General features: G+C 48.0%; 1 protein-coding gene across 2 annotated transcripts in view; it reads right to left on the bottom strand.

Annotated features, from left to right (window-relative positions):
• Positions 1-9856: 9856 nt before the first annotated feature.
• Positions 9857-18982, bottom strand: part of slain1a (SLAIN motif family, member 1a) — a 121912-nt gene continuing 112786 nt past the window's right edge. Inside the window, exons 6-7 of one of the 2 annotated variants that reach the window (XM_078222739.1) lie at positions 16619-16901; positions 9857-10099 (exon numbers count right to left, since the gene is read on the bottom strand). In XM_078222739.1, the coding sequence (XP_078078865.1) occupies positions 10081-10099; positions 16619-16901 (302 nt within the window). In that variant the 3' untranslated portion in view covers positions 9857-10080. Of the gene's footprint in view, positions 10100-12438; positions 13096-16618; positions 16902-18982 lie in introns of those variants that run through there. The other variant, XM_078222737.1, reaches the window with a different exon arrangement.

Below are 18982 nucleotides of genomic sequence, written 5' to 3'. Positions count from 1 at the left end.
TTGGCCGGTCAGGTAGCAGTCCCTGAACCTCTGAAAGCACAAGAGAAGGTTAGGGCCGAGGGGAGGCTGGATAGTGAGGAAAGCATGAGGTCCTCAGTCACTCCATCTGCAGTTTCTCATTTCATCGTAGCCTTTGGAATGAGAGTGAGTGGAAAAGGGGCCGAAAGCAGCAACTTACTTTCACCCTCGAATGCATCAACAGCATCGGGTGCCACTGGATCTGTGATAGTGGTGACCAAGATCCTCTGCACCATCTTGAGGCGTTGTGGTGTGTTTGCGTGACCATGTGTTTGCGTGACCATGTGTTTGCGTGCGGGTGCTATGAGAATGACGGACTGTCCTCTTGTTCTCCTGTCTGTTGTGGGCAATCCTCCCCTGCAACTGAGACAGTAAACTGTTAAGGATTGTATGACAGTGTGTTTGCGTGACCGTGTGTTTGTATGACTGTGTGATTGTGTGACCACGTGATTGCATGACCGTGTGATTGCGTGACTGTGTTTGCATGGCAGTGTGTCTGCGTGACTGTGTATTTGCATGGTGGCATGTTTGCGTGACCGTGTTTGCGTGACGGTGTGTCAGTGTGGCGGTGTGTCTGCGTGATTGTATGTTTGCATGGTGGTGTGTCTGCATGGCAATGTGTTTGCGCATCGATGTGTTTAGTTGACTGTGTGTTTGTGTGAACATGTGTTTGCGTGACGGTGTGTCTGTGTGGTGGTGTGTCTGCGTGACTGTATGTTTGCGTGGCAGTGTGTCTGCATGGCAATGTGTTGGCGCATAGGTGTGTTTAGTTGACCGTGTGTTTGTGTGACTGTGTGTTCGCGTGACCATGTGTTTATGCATCGGTGTGGTTGTGTGACGGTGTGTTTGCATGTCCGTGTGTTTGCGTGGCGGCATGTTTGCATGACAGTGTGTTTTCTTGATGCGTGTTTGTGTGACGGTGTGTTTGCATGTCCGTGTGTTTGCGTGGCGGCATGTTTGCATGACAGTGTGTTTTCTTGATGTGTGTTTGTGTGACGGTATGTTTGTATGGTGATGTGTTTGCGTGATGATGTGTTTGTGTGACCATGTGTTTACGTGACCATGTGATTGTGTGGCGCTGTGTATGCATGGCAGCATGTTTGATGGTGGTATGTTTGATGGTGGTGTGTTTGCGTGACACCGTGTTTGCGTGATGTGTGTTTGCATGGTGCCATGTTTGCATGGCGGTGTGTTCGCGTGATATGTGTTTGCATGATGGTGTGTTTGCGTAGCGGTGCATTTGCGTGACTGTATATTTGCATGATGGTGTGTTTGCGTGACCATTGTTTGCATGACCGTGTGTTGCATGACCGTGTGTTGCATCATGGCGTGTTTTTGTGATGGTGTGTTTGTGTGACCGTGTGTTTGTATGATGTGTGTTTGCGTGGCGGTGTGTTGCGTGATGTGTGTTTGCGTGGTGGTGTGTTTGCGTGGTAGTGTGTTTGCATGATGTGTGTTTGCGTGGTGGTGTGTTTGCGTGGCAGGGCCTGATTTTCCCAAAACTTCGCACCATTGGCATTGGGCCTATACCACGATCTGCACCCGATTCCGAGCAGATCGCGGCTTTAAAGACACCCGATTCAGGCGCGGGTCCGGCACGCGCCCGAATCTGGCGGCCCGACAATTTAAATGCATTTGCATGCATTTAAATCGACTTAATGAACCGCGCGCCCAACTCTACCGCCAAATCCCACTTTACCGTCTTCTGGCCCGATCCGCGTCCGCGCTGTTACCGACCTGCAAAATACAAGTCTGAAGTCGCTGCTGCAGCCTCCGAAGAGCGGGGTCAGAGACTGCAACAGCTCTCTGACCCAGGCCATCCTCTGGTCGGGGCGGGAGGGGGGTGGGAGGAGGAAAGGGGGTGTGACGTCTCATCCCCTGGGGGGATGGGGGGTCAGGGAGGGGAGGGGGTGTGACGTCTCATCCTCTAGTCGGGGGGGTTCCACTGCCTGTCTGTGGCCGATCCCTCCTGGCACCATCACTGGTTCACTACCAGCCACAGATTACTCTCCCCCCCCCACCCCGCCAGAGGATGCGACGTCACAGCCCCTCTCCTCCCCCTACCCCGAGGGGATGATCGGTCACACCCCCTCCCTTCCCATCCCCCAGGGGATGATCGGTCACACCCCCTCTCCTCCCCCCCCCCAGAGGATGAGACATCACACCCCCCCTCCCACCATTCCCCCCTCCCCACCGCCCCCCCCCCCCCCCCCCCACCCCCGACCAGAGGATGACCATCAGAGAGCCGCTCTCTCCCCTTTTTGCTTTTTCTTTCACGTCCGGGTGCGCTGTCGGATTTTTTTCGAACAGCGCATGCGCAGTTCAGAGCTCCGATCGGTCCGCCAGCGCTAAGTCCCGCACACAGCGCGGATCGGGCCGGAGCCGGCAAAACGTGTATGGGCGCGCTGGAAAGAGGATTCCAGGCGCGGATCTATTTGACGCCCGGATTCAGCACTTAGACTCAAAATGGTAAAATTCCCCCCGCAGTGTATTTGCATGACCGTGTGTTTGTGTGTCCGTTTGTTTGCGTGAACGTGTGTTTGCTTGATGTGTTTTTGCTTGGTGGTGTGTTTGCATGACGGTGTGTTTGTGTGACAGGATGTTTGCGTGACCATGTGCTTGCATGGCAGTGTGTTTTCATGGTGGTGTGTTTGCATGGCGGTGTGTTTGCATGACCATGCTTGTGTGACAGTGTGTTTGCATGGCGGCATGTTTGTGTGACCGTGTGTTTGCATGATGGTGTGTTTGCGTGGTGGCATGTTTGCTTGACAACATGTTTGCATGGTGGTGTGTTTGCATGGCGGTGTGTTTGCATGATGTGTGTTTGTGTGACCATGTGTTTGCGTGGCAGTGTATTTGGGTGATGTATGTTTGCGTGACAGTGTGTTTGCATGATGGCACGTTTGCATGATGGTGCGTTTGCTTGACCATGTGTTTGTGTGATGGCATGTTTGCGTGATGGTGTCTTTCCATGACAGTGTGTTTGAGTGACGGTGTGTTTGCGTGATGGTGTGTTTGCATGGCAGCATGTTAGCATGATGGCATGTTTGTGTGACCGTGTGCTTGTGTGGCAGTGTGTTTGCGTGATGTGCGTTTGCGTGTTTGCATGACCATATGTTTGGGTGGCATGATCATGTGCTTGCATGACCGTGTGTTTGCATGACCGTATGTTTGTATGGCAGTGTGTTTGCGTGACTGTGTGTTTGTGTGATGGCATGTTTGCATGATGGTGTGTTTGCGTGGACAGTGTGTTTGCATGATCATGTGCTTGCATGACCGTGTGTTTGCATGACTGTGTTTGCATGATGGCATGTTTGCATGATGGTGTGTGTGCATGACTGTGTGTTTGTGTGATGGCGTGTTTGCATGATGGCATGTTTGTGTGACCGTGTGTTTGCATGGCAGTGTGTTTGCATGATGTGTGTTTGCGTGATGGTGTGTTTGCGTGGACAGTGTGTTTGCATGATCATGTGCTTGCATGACCGTGTGTTTGCATGACTGTGTTTGCATGATGGCATGTTTGCATGATGGTGTGTGTGCATGACTGTGTGTTTGTGTGATGGCGTGTTTGCATGATGGTGTGTTTGCATGATGATGTGTTTGTGTGGCGGTGTGTTTGCATGACAATGTATTTGCATGACGGTGTGTTTGCGTGATGGTGTGTTTGCATGGCGACATGTTTGTGTGACTGTGTGTTTGCGAGGCAGTGTGTTTGCATGATGTGTGTTTGCATGACGGTGTGTTTGCATGGAGGTGTGTTTGCGTGATGGTGTGCTGCATGATGGTATGTTTGTCTGACAGCATGTTTGCATGACAGTGTGTTTGTGTGGTGGTGTGTTTGCATGACCATGTGTTTGTGTGACCGTGTTTTTGTATGACCGTAGGTTTGCATGGCATTGTGTTTGCGTGATGTGTATTTGTGTGGCGGTGTGTTTGCCTGACACCGTGTTTGCGTGGTGCCATGTTTGCATGGCGGTGTGTTTGTGTGATGTGTGTTTGCGTGACAGTGTGTTCGCATAATGGTGTGTTTGCGTGACCGTATGTTTGCGCGACTATGTGTTTGCGTAGCAGTGTGTTTGTGTTGTGGTGTGTTTGCATGACCATGTATTTGCATGACTGTGTGTTTGCATGGCCATGTGTGTTCATGGCAGTGTGTTTGCGTGACGGTGTGTTTGTGTGACCGTGTGTTTGCATGATGGTATGTTTGCATGATGGTGTGTTTGCTTGACCGTGTTTGTGTGATGGTGTGTTTGCGTGATGGTGCATTTGTGTGACCGTGTGTTTGTGTGATGGCGTATTTGCATGACAGTGTCTTTCCGTGATGGTGTGTTGGCGTGGCGGTGTGTTTGCATGATGATGTGTTTGCATGATGGTGTGTTTGCATGGCGGCATGTTTGCATAATGGCATGTTTGCGTGACCGTGTGTTTGCGTGGCAGTGTGTTTGGGTGATGTGTGTTTGCGTGACAGTGTGTTTGAGTGGCCAGTGTGTTTGCATGATCATGTGCTTGCATGGCAGTGTGCGTGGTGGTGTGTTTGCATGACCGTGTGTTTGCGTGACCCTGTGTTTGTGTGACCATGTGTTTGCATGCATTTTGTTTACATGATCGTGTGTTTTCATGGCAGTGTGTTTGCATGACCGTGTGTTTGCATGACCGTGTGTTTGTGTGACCATGTGTTGGCGTGATCATGTTTGCATGATGGTGTGTTTGCGTGACTGTGTGTTTGTGTGATAGCGAGTTTGCGTGATCGTGTGTTTGCGTGGCGGTGTGTTTGCGTGACGGTGTCTTTCTGTGACGCTGTGTTGGTGTGGCAGTATGTTTGCGTGGCGGTGTGTTTGCGTGATGGTGTGTTTGCATGGCGGCATGTTTGCATGATGGCATGTTTGTGTGACCATGTGTTTGCGTGGCAGTGTGTTTGGGTGATGTGTGTTTGCGTGACAGTGTGTTTGCATGATCAGTGTGTTTGCATGATCATGTGCTTGAATGGCATTGTGTTTGCGTGGTGGTGTGTTTGCATGACCATGTGTTTGCGTGACCATGTGTTTGCATGCGGTGTTTTTACATGGTTGTGTGTTTTCATGGCAGTGTGTTTGCGTGACCGTGTGTTTGTGTGACCGTGTTTGCATGATGGTGTGTTTGCGTGACTGTGTGTTTGTGTGATGGCGAGTTTGTGTGATGGTGTGTTTGCGTGACTGAGTTTGCGTGACGGTGTGTTTGCGTGATGGCATGTTTGTGTGACCGTGTGTTTGTGTGGCAGTGTGTTTGCGTGGCAGTGCGTTTGAATGGCGGTGTGTTTGTGTGGCGGTATGTTTGTGTGACGGTGTGTTTGTGTGACGGTGTGTTTGTGTGACGGTGTGTTTGTGTGACGGTGTGTTTGCATGACCGTGTGTTTGCATGACCATATATTTGTGTGGTGGTGTGTTTGTGTGGCGGTGTGTTTGCGTGACCGTGTGTTTGTATGACTATGTTTGCATGGCGGTGCGTTTGCATGGTGGTGTGTTTGCATGATGGTGTGATGGTGTGCTTACATGACAGCATGTTTGCATGACCGTGTGCTTGCATGGCAGTGTGTTTGCATTGTGGTGTGTCTGCATGACCGTGTGTTTGCGTGACAGTGTGTTTGCGTGGCAGTGTGCTTGCATGGTGGTATGTTTGCGTGGCAGTTTGTTTGCATGGCAGTGTTTATGTGATGGCGTGTTTGTGTGATGGTGTGTGTGCATGGCGATGTGTTTGCATGATGTGTGTTTCCATGACGGTGTGTTTGCATGACAGTGTGCTTGCATGACGGTGTGTTTGCATGATGGTGTGTTTGCATGACAGTGTGCTTGCATGACAGTGTGTTTGCATGATGGTGTGTTTGCATGACGGCGTGTTTGCATGGTGGTGTGTTTCCGTGACAGGGTGTTTGCATGATGGTGTGTTTGCATGATGGTGTGTTTGCATGATGGTGTGTTTGCGTGATGGCGTGTTTGCATGGCAGTGTGTTTGCGTGGTGGTGTGTTTGCGTAGCAGTTTGTTTGCATGGCAGTGTTTGCATGATGGTGTGCTTGCATGACGGTGTGTTTGCATGATGGTGTGCTTGCATGACGGTGTGTTTGCATGATGGTGTGTTTGCGTGATGGTGTGTTTGCGTGACAGTGTGTTGCGTGGCCATGTGTTTGCGTGGCCATGTGTTTGCGTGGCTGTGTGTTTGCATGGTGGTGTGTTTGCATGGCCTTGTGTTTGCATGGCCTTGTGTTTGCGTGGCAATGTGTTTGCTTGACGGTGCATTTGCGTGATGGTGTGTTTGCATGGCAGTGTGCTTACGTGATAGTGTGTTTGCATGACAGTGTGTTTGCGTGGTGGTGTGTTTGCGTAGCAGTTAGTTTGCATGGCAGTGTTTGCATGATGGTGTGTTTGCATGGCAGTGTGTTTACGTGATGGTGTGTTTGTGTGATGGCGTGTTTGTGTGACGGCGTGTTTGTGTGACAGTGTGTTTGCATGGTGGTGTGTTTGTATGGCACAATGTTTGCATGGCACCGTGTTTGCATGGTGCCGTGTTTACGTGGTGGTGTGTTTGTGTGATGTGCGTTTGCATGACAGTGTGTTTGCATGACAGTGTGCTTGGATGATGGTGTGTTTGCGTGATGGTGTGTTTGCGTGATGGTGTGTTTTCATGACCGTGTGTTTGTGTGACCGTGTGTTGGCGTGGCTGTGTGTTGGCGTGGCCATGTTGGCGTGGCCGTGCATTGGCGTAGCGATGCGTTTGCCTGACGGTGCATTTGCGTGATGGCGTGTTTGCGTGGCGGTGTGTTTGCATGGTGGTGTGTTTGCATGATGGTGTGTTTGCATGATGGTGTGTCTGTGTGATGGTGTGTTTGCGTGGCAGTGTGCTTGCATGACAGTGTGTTTGCATGATGGTGCGTTTGCGTGTTTGCGTGGCTGTATATTTGCATGATCGTGTGTTTGCGTGGTGGTGTGCTTGCAAGACAGCGTGTATGCTTGATGGTGTGTTTGCGTGATGGCATGTTTGCCTGACGACATGTTTGCCTGATGGTGTGTTTGTGTGACGGCATGTTTGTGTGACGGCGTGTTTGTGTGACTGTGTTTGCATGGCAGTGTGTTTGCGTGATGGTGTGCTTGCGTGATGCTGTGTTTGTGTGATGCTGTGCTTGCGTGATGGTGTGTTTGCGTGATGGTGTGTTTGCGTGACGGTGTGTTTTCATGACCGTGTGTTTGTGTGACCGTGTGTTGGCGTGGCTGTGTGTTGGCGTGGCCATGTTGGTGTGGCCGTGTGTTGGCGTAGCGATGTGTTTGCCTGACGGTGCATTTGCGTGATGGCGTGTTTGCGTGGCGGTGTGTTTGCATGATGGTGTGTTTGCATGATGGTGTGTTTGCATGATGGTGTGTTTGCATGATGGTGTGTTTGCATGATAGTGTGTTTGCATGATGGTGTGTTTGAGTGTTTGCGTGGCTGTATATTTGCATGATCGTGTGTTTGCGTGGCGGTGTGCTTGCAAGACAGCGTGTATGCATGATGGTGTGTTTGCGTGATGGTGTGTTTGCGTGACGGCATGTTTGCCTGACGACATGTTTGCCTGATGGCGTGTTTGCCTGATGGTGTGTTTGTGTGACGGCATGTTTGTGTGACGGCGTGTTTGTGTGACTGTGTTTGCATGGCAGTGTGTTTGCGTGATGGTGTGTTTGCGTGATGGCATGTTTGCATGACGGCATGTTTGTGTGACGGCGTCTTTGTGTGACGGTGTGCTTGCGTGATGCTGTGCTTGTGCGATGCTGTGCTTGCGTGATGGCATGTTTGTGTGGCTGTGTGTTTGCATGATGGTGTGTTTGCATGACGGTGTGTTTACGTGATGGTGTTTACGTGACGGTATGTTTGCGTGACCATATGTTTTACGTGACAGTGTGTTTGCGTGACCGTGTGTTTGTGTGACCGTGTGTTTGTGTGACCGTGTGTTTGTGTGACCGTGTGTTTGTGTGACATGCCTGTGAAGCTGACTAACTGCAGATTTGAGGAGGTGTGTGTGTGCGGCTGACATGACTGAAAGGAGTATGGGGGTGAGGGGTTGTGGAGGTTGGATGATTGAGGTGACTCCTAAATGCCAACTGAATGCAGTGCAGCTTAACAAGGGGTGACTGTTTGAAGCTTGTTCTTTCTTCACAACACAACTCATAGAAGCATAGAAAGTGTGAGCAGGAATAGGCCATTTGGTCCTCCACCATTCAATATGACCGTGGCTGATCCTCGATCTCAATGCCATATTCCCACTTTCTCCCCATACCCCTTGAAGCCAGTAAAATCTAAAAGATTATCTATCTTTTTCTTGAATATATTCTGTGACTTGGTCTCCTCAGCCTTCTGTGGTAGAGGTTCACTATCCTTTGAGCGAAGAAATTTCTCCTCACCTCCATCCTAAAGGGTCTACCCCATATCCTGAGATTGCATCCCCTGGTTCTAGACCCCCCAACCAGGGGAAGCATCCTCCCAGTATCTAATCTGTCAGACCCATGCAGAGCACAAACAGCAGTGCAATGGAGTCCAGGGCTACTTGTGACCATGAGAAACCAGGCAACACACTGAGTGACTTACATTTATATAGCACCTTTAACAATGAAATCATAGAATCCCTGCAGTGTAGAAAGAGGACATTCGGCCCATCGACTCTACATTGACTGAGCATCCCACCCAGGCCCTATCCCCATAACCCCATATATTTATCCTGCTAATCCCCCGATCTACACATCTTGGGACATTAAGGGGCAATTCAGCCAATCCACCGAACCTGCACATCTTTGGACTGTGGGAGGAAACCGGAGCACCCGGAGAAAACACAATGAAGAGAACATGCAAACTCCACACAGACAGTGACCCAAACGCTGGAATCAAACCAGTGCTTACCACTGTGCCACCGAGCTGCCCAAATGCCCCAAGGTGCTTCAGAAGAGCATTCTACAAGTATGACACTTGGCCACATTGGGAGATATTGGGTCAAATGACCAAGCTCAGGGTCTAGACCATCGAAGGCACGGCCACCAACAGTGGAGCAATTACAGACAAGGAAATTAGATGGGCACATGTATTTTACGTGCTACTCACATTGTTTCCAACAAGCGCAGGCACCTCAGGAACTGTGGCCCCGTACCCAAAGGTCAGCATAAACAAATCTCGCGCTCAACACATTTCTTGAAGAAATATCTTGAAAGCAAATCATTTCAATAATTTCCAAAATGTAAAGCATTTATCACACCCTTGCTTTCCCCGGTGTCACATGTAAATCATAGAATCATAGGCCGGAATGTTACCCGCACGCCGCCCCGATTCCGGGGGCGAGTGAGACACAGAGAACGGCATTCTCCGTTGGCCTTGGACAGGGTCATATGAACCTCAGGCGGACGTGCCGATAAAATTCCGCCCATAGATTCCCTACAGTGCAGAAGGAGGCCATTTGGCCCATCGAGTCTGCACTGACACATTTGTCATTTTCTGTACAAGTTAAAATAAGTGTTAGGCATATTTGTAAGTTAAAATAATGAGATTGCAACCATGTCAAGCCTATAAGGTTAAACAACGCTAAAAAACCATGTGCCCCACCAGGTCTGGTTTCATCTCTTAATGGAATAATGAGATGTACAAATTTTTAAGGATATAACTCCCTATATTATCCCCAAGCTCAGATAACCTCCTACCCCTTGTATTGATAAAAGCAAAATACTGTGGATGCTGGAAATCCAAAATAAAAAAAGAGGTGCTGGAAAATCTCAGCAGGTCTGGCAGCATCTGTGGAGAGAGAAACACAGAGTTAATGTTTCAAGTCCAAACCAGAGCAGGGCAGTGGATGTTGTATGCATGGACTTTAGTAAAACCTTTGATAAGTTTCCGCATGGCAGGCTGATACAGAAGGTGAAGTCACATGGGATCCGAGGTAAGCTGGGAAAATGGATACAAAATTGGCTTGGACATAGAAAGGAGTCTAACAACGCCAGGTTAAAGTCCAACAGGTTTATTTGATAGCAAACGCCACTAGCTTTCGGAGCGCTGCTCTTTCGTCAGGTGAGTGGGAGATCTCAGCAGGTCCGGCAGCATCTGTGGAGAGAAAAACACAGAGTTTCCAAAGATCCACAGAGTTTCCACAGATCTCCCACTCACCTGACGAAGGAGCAGCGCTCCGAAAGCTAGTGGCGTTTGCTACCAAATAAACCTGTTGGACTTTAACCTGGTGTTCTTAGACTCCTTACTGTGTTTACCCCAGTCCAACACCGGCATCTCCACATTTGGACATAGAAAGCAGAGAGTGGCAGTGGAAGGGTACTTTTCTAACTGGAGGTCTGTGACAAGCGGTGTTCCACAAGGATCGGTGCTGGGGCCTCTGTTTGTGATATATATAAATGACTTGGAGGAAAACATAGGTGGTCTGATTAGCAAATTTGCAGATGATACAACAATTGGGGGAGTAGCAGATAGTGAGGAAGATTGTCTGAGAAAACAGCAGGATATAAATCAGCTGGAGACCTGGGCCGAAAGATGGCAGATGGAATTTAACCCGGACAAATGTGAGGTGATGCGATTTGGAAGGTGTATTGCAGATGTAAAGTACACAGTAAATGGTAGAGCCATTAGAAATATTAGCAAACAGAGGGATCTAGGCATGCAGATCCACAGTTTCCTGAAGGTGCCAACTCTGGTGGACAAGGTGGTCAAGAAGACATATGGCATGCTGGCCTTCATCGGTCGGGGTGTTGAGTATGGGAATTGGAAAATGATTTTGCAGCTGTATAAGACTTCGATTAGGCCGCATTTGGAGTATTGCATACAATTTTGGTCGCCACACTACCAGAAGGATGTTGATGCATTGGAAAGGGTGCAGAAGAGATTTACCAAGATGTTGCTTGATTTGGAGGATATGGACTATGAAGAAAGGTTGAACAAACTTGGATTGTTTTCATTGGAATGTCGGAGGATGAGGGGGGACCTGATAAAGGTTTATAAGATTATGACAGGCTTGGATAGAGTGGATAGTCAGAGTTTTTTTCCCAGGGTCGAAGGGTCGATTACTCGGGGGCATAGGGTGAAGGTGAGAGGGGGAAATTTTAAAAGAGATGTAAGGGGCAAGTTTTTCACAGAGAGGGTGGTGAATTCCTGGAATGTGCTGCCGGAGGAGGTGGTGGAAGCAGATTCTATAACAACGTTCAAGAGGCATCTGGATAGATACGTGAATAGGCAGGGAATAGAGGGATATGGACCATGTAGAGGCAAGAAAATATTAGATTAGAGAGGTATCTGTGTCGGCACAGACTTGGTGGGCCGAAGGGCCTATTCCTCTGCTATGCTGTTCTTTGTTCATATTCGACCCAAAATGTCAATTCTTGTTTCTCTCTCCACAGATGCTGCCAGACCTGCTGAGATTTACCAGCACTTGCTGTTTTTATTTTCAACACCCTGTCCTGGGCGATGAAATTTCACCTAACATGACCTTGTGAACGGGCCATGTAAATTCTCAGAAAAGACACGCATTTCAGAGTGTGATATTAATAGTGACTAATAAATCCAACAGGAAACTCAAAAGAAAAACCTTTACCCAGAGAGTGGGGAGGGAGGAGAATTTGCTTCCACAAAAACGGTGATATCTGTAAAGTCACCATAGTCCCAGAAGACCATAGGCTGCTCTCCCCTTTAAGGGGGAGAGCTGACTGGTGGGGATTTAACCTGAGGGTCACCGCACCTCGGATGAGGGGCAAAGTTGAGAAGGCAGGGCCTTCATGAATAACCTCAGCCAGTATGGGAGCCAAACCAGCATTGCTCTGTCTCACTAATCAGCTGTCCAGCCAACTCGGGACACTAGCTACACACGCAAGGGGAAGAAAGGGAGTTAGATGAAGAAGGGTGGGAGGAGGCTCATGTGGGACATCAACATGGGCATACGCTTATCAGGCTGTTTCTGTGCTGTAAATACTTTGTAATACTCTGTAATGTCATAGAAGATTGGCTGAGATGTTCCCTGTTTGGGGCGGCACGCTGGCACAGTGGTTAGCACTGCTGCCTCACAGCGCCAGGGACCCGGGTTCAATTCCAGCCTTGGGTCACTGTCTGTGTGGAGTTTACACATTCTCCCCGTGTCTGCGTGGGTTTTCTCCGGGTGCTCCGGTTTCCTCCCACACTCCAAAGATGTGCGGATTAGGTTGATTGGCCATGTTAAATGTCAGGGGATTAGCAGGGTAAATAAGTGGGGTTGCGGGAAGAGGGCCTGGGTGGGATTGTGTCGGTCGATGGGCCGAATGGCCTCCTTCTGCACTGTAGGGATTCTATGTATTCAAACCTCTTTCCAACACTTAAATGAGCAAATATTGGGCAACAGTTATACACATGGTTTATACCCAAAAGCATCGACATGTGCTCATTTATGAGGCAGTTTCAACTCCTTATTTCCAGTTTGTGGAGAGTTTATTATTAAATCTCATTTGCAGCACTATTGGAGTTGTTAATAACTATTGCTTTGAGTTGAGGTATCACAGTTTTGTTCAACAAGTATTAGCTTGCAGCACACACTTAACATGGAGTGTTCCCAACTCAAGAGGTTAACAGTATCTTTTTGTCCAAATGCAATTCAACAAAGGCAAAGTTAATTTAATTTCCTAAATAAAAAAAAAGAAAATCCCTTGTGGCAAAACACTCATCGTAATATTGATTGCAGTCTTTAACATGAATAATGCAAACCTAACATTAAACAAATTAAATATGGTCGAGAGGCATTTTGCACTGGTAGGTATTGCATCTGCAAGTTTGAGATTATTACAGGAGTCAATAAAAGCACAATATTACAACAGTTAGTTCACTTATATTACTTATTAACAAAACTCGTGTAATCGTGTGCCTCGCCCAGACTTGAGCATTTTTCACTAAAACCAACTGTAGGTACAAACATCTTGTGACATGTGTAAACCCAGCCAGCTGGGTCTCATGGTGGAACCGCTCCCTCCTGCTTAAGCAGTCTCTGGGGCAGCGAAGGTCAGTAACAGCCGTCTCTCCAGCTTCCATCTTTAAGAGAACTGAGTGCAGCGAGGGGCTTTGGGGGCTGAAGAAAACTGGGGAGAGAAAAAGACAAGAGATACACAGCAAGTTAACTCACAAGCCGCAAAGGTTTTCACTTCCAGTTTAAACAGCATGAAGGTCGTAGGAGTACATTCCATTCATCCGCTAACATCATGAACAGCCATTTCCAGGATAACATATTGGGTTGTGACTTAGCTGCATGTCCACTATTATCCAACAATATTTTAAAGTTTAAACTTTATTTATTAGTGTCTCATTACATGTCTTACGTTAATACTGCAATGAAGTTACCCCTAGTTACCACACTCCGGCGCCTGTTTGGGTAAACTGAGGGAACATTTAGCATGGCCAATGCACCTAACCAGCACATCTTTGGAGTGTGGGAGGAAACCGGAGCACCCAGAGGAAACCCACGCAGACACGGGGAGAAAGTGCAAACTCCACACAAACAGTCACCCAAGCCGAGAATCGAACCCGGGTCGCTGGTGCTGTGAGGCAGTAGTGGGACTCAGTGAAGTCAATTTACTGAGAAGGAAATATGTTGGGGGCGATTTTGGGCTGGGCAGTTCAAGTGCTGGCCGATTGGCACAGTTTGCATCCGGCCCTGAGCGCATCTCCCAGCGCTGGCACTTGCCTGACTCTGCTGGAGTGAAGGAGGGGCAATCGAGGCCCCCCAGAGGGTTGGGCCCTGGGGGGATACCCCCTGAGCATTGTCACCTTAGCAGTGCCAACCTGGTCCCCTGGGCACTGCCCACTTGGGGGGAGGGGGGGCAGTCTGCTCGGGGGACGAGGCTGCAGGGTCAGCACTGAGCGGGGCAGGGGGTGGTGTCGGCACTGCACTGCCGGGGGGGGTGGTTGGGACTGCCGGTGAGGGGGAGGGGGGAGGATTGGGGGAAGGGGGGAGGCTCGAGGGTGGGGGGGGCAGGAGATTAAGTTGGGGTGAGGGGGCGGGGTCGAGGCTGGCCCAGACATGTCCGGGAGACCAGCGATCGGGCCGTGGGTGGGATGGGAGGGCCGGCGATGCAGGGGTCACAGGGCTGGCCAATGATCAAGCAGACAGGGCCCCTGAGCTTGCGTCAATCTCGGCGCTGACAGATCGCACATACGCGGTGGCCCACTCAGCGCTATGCTGCCAGTCTCTTTCGTAAGAATAGGCCCCAACCCCAGATTTTCAACGGGATTTACGCTACGGCACTCTGCAGTGCACAGAGTGTGGGAGATTCATTTTGAAACCCCTGCTGAAAAAGAACGTGATTTACTCCAGTTTTCACGCAAATACGACACTTTGAATTTTTTTGGGAGAATTGGCCCTGTTATTTTCAACACAATATGGATCTTCTAGCATTTGCACTCTTCAGTCCAGTGGTGTGACGCTTGGTAAGTAACACAATGACTACTTTAGAAGACTCATCAATCTCTTGTCGTGCTGAACATGGAGAGTCAAGGAGAAGCGTCACCTCCAATTGAAACGAGGTTACAGGATGATGAACACTGAGATCAGGGTGGGCTAACATAATTCACCACCTACTTTAAAGTAATAAGTTAGTCCTTATTTTTATATTGCCATTATGAATTATGACGACATTTATAACGCTAATACATATGTAAAGCTGTTGCTTAGTAATTATACCTTCCCACGCCCAAGTGTTTCACTGACAAGAGGTTATAATTACATGACAAGTTTGCACAGGTAGTTGCATTATAATCGTGGCCATAAGAACAATGAAATGGAAAAGGTTGAAGTATGCACAGACCCTAACATATTAACACACACACACACACAGCACACAAATGCACACACGTGTGCCCACACCAAAATAATGACTTGTTGCTGGAGCATGGTATGAGAGGACAAATGAACTACTGAAACTGGGCTTCATTTTAAGTTGGTTACATTTGGTGAAGCCGGACATGCAAGGGGCATGCTTCTTGCTCCTATACAATCGCAGGGTCTGTATTAATGATACAGCCCACATAATCTAATGTACCACATGTTATGCTTAATCTCCAATAATTCTCATTCCCATCCCCATTACATTTACCGTATTTAATCCGCATTAATCTACATTCCACTCTACCACAACATACTGTGCTTAACACTCGTTAATATACTTCCCATTACACCATTATATTGTATTCTTAATCCTCATAAACCTACAATCAACAATATCCATTTCACATCATTTTTTCTTCGCTGTTTTAGAAGTTACTAATGCAGGCTGATTAGAAGCCTGTATCCCGCTATTTATAGAATCCCTACAGTGCAGAAGGAGGCCATTCGGCCCATCGAGTCTGCACCGGTCACAATCCCACCCAGGCCCTATCCCCATAACCCCTCATATTTACCCTGCTAATCCCCCTGACATTGGTCAATTTAGCATGGCCAATCAACCTAATCCGCACATTTTGGAATTTGAAGGGATATTTTGTATGGTTTGTGGTACAGTTAATTGATTATTCACGAATAATTCCGCAAATCTGGCACCAGGTTACTGCTTGATCATCTCTGTCTGGGGCTGATTAAAAACAGCAAGGTAAACCCCAACTCCCCCCGACACCAATATCATGTATCCAAATGTACAGAAATGTGAGTGTACACAACGCAACTCAAGTAAGGCGAGTACGCATGCGCAAAGATACTTTCGAGTTGGCATCAGGAGATTCTGAGTGGGTGGCATGGTGGCACAGTGGTTAGCACTGCTGCCTCACAGAGCCAGGGACCCAGGTTCGATTCCCGGCTTCGATCACTGTCTGTGTGGAGTTTGCACGTTCTCCCCATGTCTGCGTGGGTTTCCTCCAGTTTTTTCCCACAGTCCAAAGATGTGCGGGTCAAGTTGATTGGACATGCTAAAAATTGCCACTTACTGTCACGGGGACTGGCAGGGTAAGTGCATGGGTATGGGATGGGGGCTTGGGTGGGATTGTGGTCGGTGCAGACTGGATGGGCCGAATGGCCTCCTTCTGCACTGCAGGGATTCTATATCATTAAAGATCGAGATAGAGTGAAAGGTTTAATGGACTCCACTAAACTCTGTACAGTGTAGTCCATGAAACACACATGTGGAACAGGGATTAGGTTTCACCAGATCCTGAAACAAAAGTTAAATGATGTTAACTCATTGTGACGGGAGCATAAAGAAACTCAGCTGCACTCAAATCTCTGATCCTCAACTCTCTCTGGACAAGTCACGAAACATGTTCGATTCCCGGCTTGGGTCACTGTCTGAGTGGAGTTTGCAGCGCTCCCTCCGTGTCAGCGTGGGTTTCCTCCGGGTGCTCTGATTTCCCCCCACAGTCCGAAATATGTATTGGTTAGGTGCATTGGCCGTGCTAAATTCTCCCTCAGTGTCCCCGAACAGGTGCCGGAGTGTGGCGGCTAGGGGATTTTCACAGTAACTTCATTGCAGTGTTAATGTAAGCCTTACTTGTGACACTAATAAATAAACTTAAATTTAACTTAGTTAACAGCTGACTGTACTAAGAGTAAAAACACATGGAAAAGAATACAAACCTTTATTTCACAAATTAAAAACACTTCTCGCAATAAGACTTTACCTTCGAACAGGTTGTGCCAGTTTGCTCCTGGGTATTCCGCTCCCTCCGATGGTAGATGTTGGTCTGGGAAGGCCACTCCGACCTGGTATTCCCGTGTTTCCAGGCCTATTCGGTAAAGGGATGCCAGTACTGGAAATGGAATGCAAACTGACGGAACTATGGATCCCATTCGTGTTACTCACAGTCGGGCTCACGTACGCTGTTGCTTTGGGTGGCTGCCTGACTGACAGTGGGAAATGGCTGATGCTGTTGACTCGATGTTGAAGTTTATTGAGAGAAGGACCTGGAAGGAAAGTGAAGTTGAGGATTCATTTTAAAACATGTGTATTTATTTCCCTATAGGAATTTTAACCTTCACTTGGCACATTTTGAAGACTGCTCAGGCATTACACTCAACTGCACTGATCTCTGAAATGTTGCCCTTTGATGAACTTCAGTGCAAAGCAGTGGTAGCCATACAGTTGTAGCATTTTGCATATTAACACAGGTTAAATCCTGAATTAAACCCTCTACCTGTGTAATGACTTCAATCAGGCCATTGAGGCTGGCCAATTGGAACATAAGAACATAAGAACTAGGAGCAGGAGTAGGCCATCTGGCCCCTCGAGCCTGCTCCGCCATTCAATAAGATCATGGCTGATGTTTTTGTGGACTCAGCTCCATTTAGCCGTCCGCTCACCATAACCCTTAATTCCTTTACTGTTCAAAAATGTATCTATCCTTGCCTTAAAAACATTCAATGAAGTAGCCTCAACTGCTTCACTGGGCAGGGAATTCCATAGATTCACAACCCTTTGTGTGAAGAAGTTCATCCTCAACTCAGTCCTAAATCTCCTTCCCCTTATTTTGAGGCTATGCCCCCTAGTTCTAATTTCACCCGCCAGTGGAAACAGCTTCCCTGCTTCTATCTTATCTATTCCCTTCATAATCTTATATGTTTCTATAAGATCTCCCCTCATTCTTCTGAATTCCAATGAGTATAGCCCCAGTCTACTCAGCCTCTCCTCATAAGCCAACCCTCTCAACTCTGGAATCAATCTAGTGAATCTCCTCTGCATCCCCTCCAGTGCCAGTATATCCTTTCTCAAGTAAGGAGACCAAAACTGTACACAGTACCCCAGGTGTGGCCTCACCAGCACCTTATACAGCTGCAACATAACCTCGCTGTTTTTAAACTCCATCCCTCTAGCAATGAAGAACAAAATTCCATTTGCCTTCTTAATTACCTGCTGCACCTACAAACCAACTCCTTGAGATTCCTGCACAAGGACACCCAGGTCCCACTGCACAGCAGCATGCTGCAATTTTTTACCATTTAAATAATAGTCCATTTTGCTGTTATTCCTACCAAAATGGATGACCTCACATTTACCAACAGTGTACTCCATCTGCCAGACCCTCGCCTACTCACTTAGACTATCTGTATCTCTTTGCAGACTTTCAGCGTCCTCTGCACACTTTGCACTGCCACCCATCTTAGTGTCATCTGCGAATTTTGACACACTATAACTCCAAATCATCTATGTAATATGAGCTCCCTGATTAAGGAGCACTATATTCACGGCCAGGTGTACCTGGAAAGGAAGCATGCGACGTCCGGGGGGCAGAGTTGACACCTTCCGTGCCCGCTGGGCACCGCAGGAGCTGGGATGTATTATTGACCCCTTTAATCACATTTTAATTTGATGTTTTAAGTTTCCTTTCCGCTTTGTTTTTTGTTTCGGGTGGTTCCCCTCCTTTTAGGGAGCGGTGCTTTTTGAGTTGTCCCTAAGTTAATTTGATTTTGTTTATTTGGTTGGGACACGAAAAGAAGTCCCTGATTTAGGAGTCATTGATGGGCCAATCAGGGAGTCTTTTTCTTGTATTCAACCAGGAGTGATTGATAGCACTCTGTGCATTGTTGTTGGAATTGTAAATAAAGGGATTCTGATGAAATGACTTCTGCCTCCGAAGACTTACTACAACCTGCATACAATTAACACCCAATTAATATGCAATTAACAAGTAGATCAGCTACCAGCATGTTACAAGCTGCTCGGCTTAGTCTGAAAGTTAGATGAATCAGGTTGCTGTCTTGCATTGTACCCTGTCCCTCCCACCACGGAAATGGTAGCGGGCGGGGGCGGACCGTGCAGCGGCATGACCTCAGGCGGGAATTTCCAGCTTCGGGGTGAGCGCGGCTGGAAAATCCCGCCCTCGGTCTGTATTTTGCCACAGGAGGTTTTAAATGGCAACAAAGGTATAAGGATCAAAAATGCAAAATAATTGTACAGCTTCTCCTGACAAATCTAAACTGAGTGTGAAATCAACGGGAGCATTTGACATATCATTTCCAATGATTTGAGCTGTGGAGTAGAAAATCAC

Source organism: Mustelus asterias, chromosome 10 (assembly GCF_964213995.1).
Source record: "Mustelus asterias chromosome 10, sMusAst1.hap1.1, whole genome shotgun sequence".
Taxonomy (NCBI): domain Eukaryota; kingdom Metazoa; phylum Chordata; class Chondrichthyes; order Carcharhiniformes; family Triakidae; genus Mustelus; species Mustelus asterias.
The sequence above is the reverse complement of the archived record's forward strand: the minus strand, read 5'-3'. Positions and strand labels throughout refer to the sequence as shown.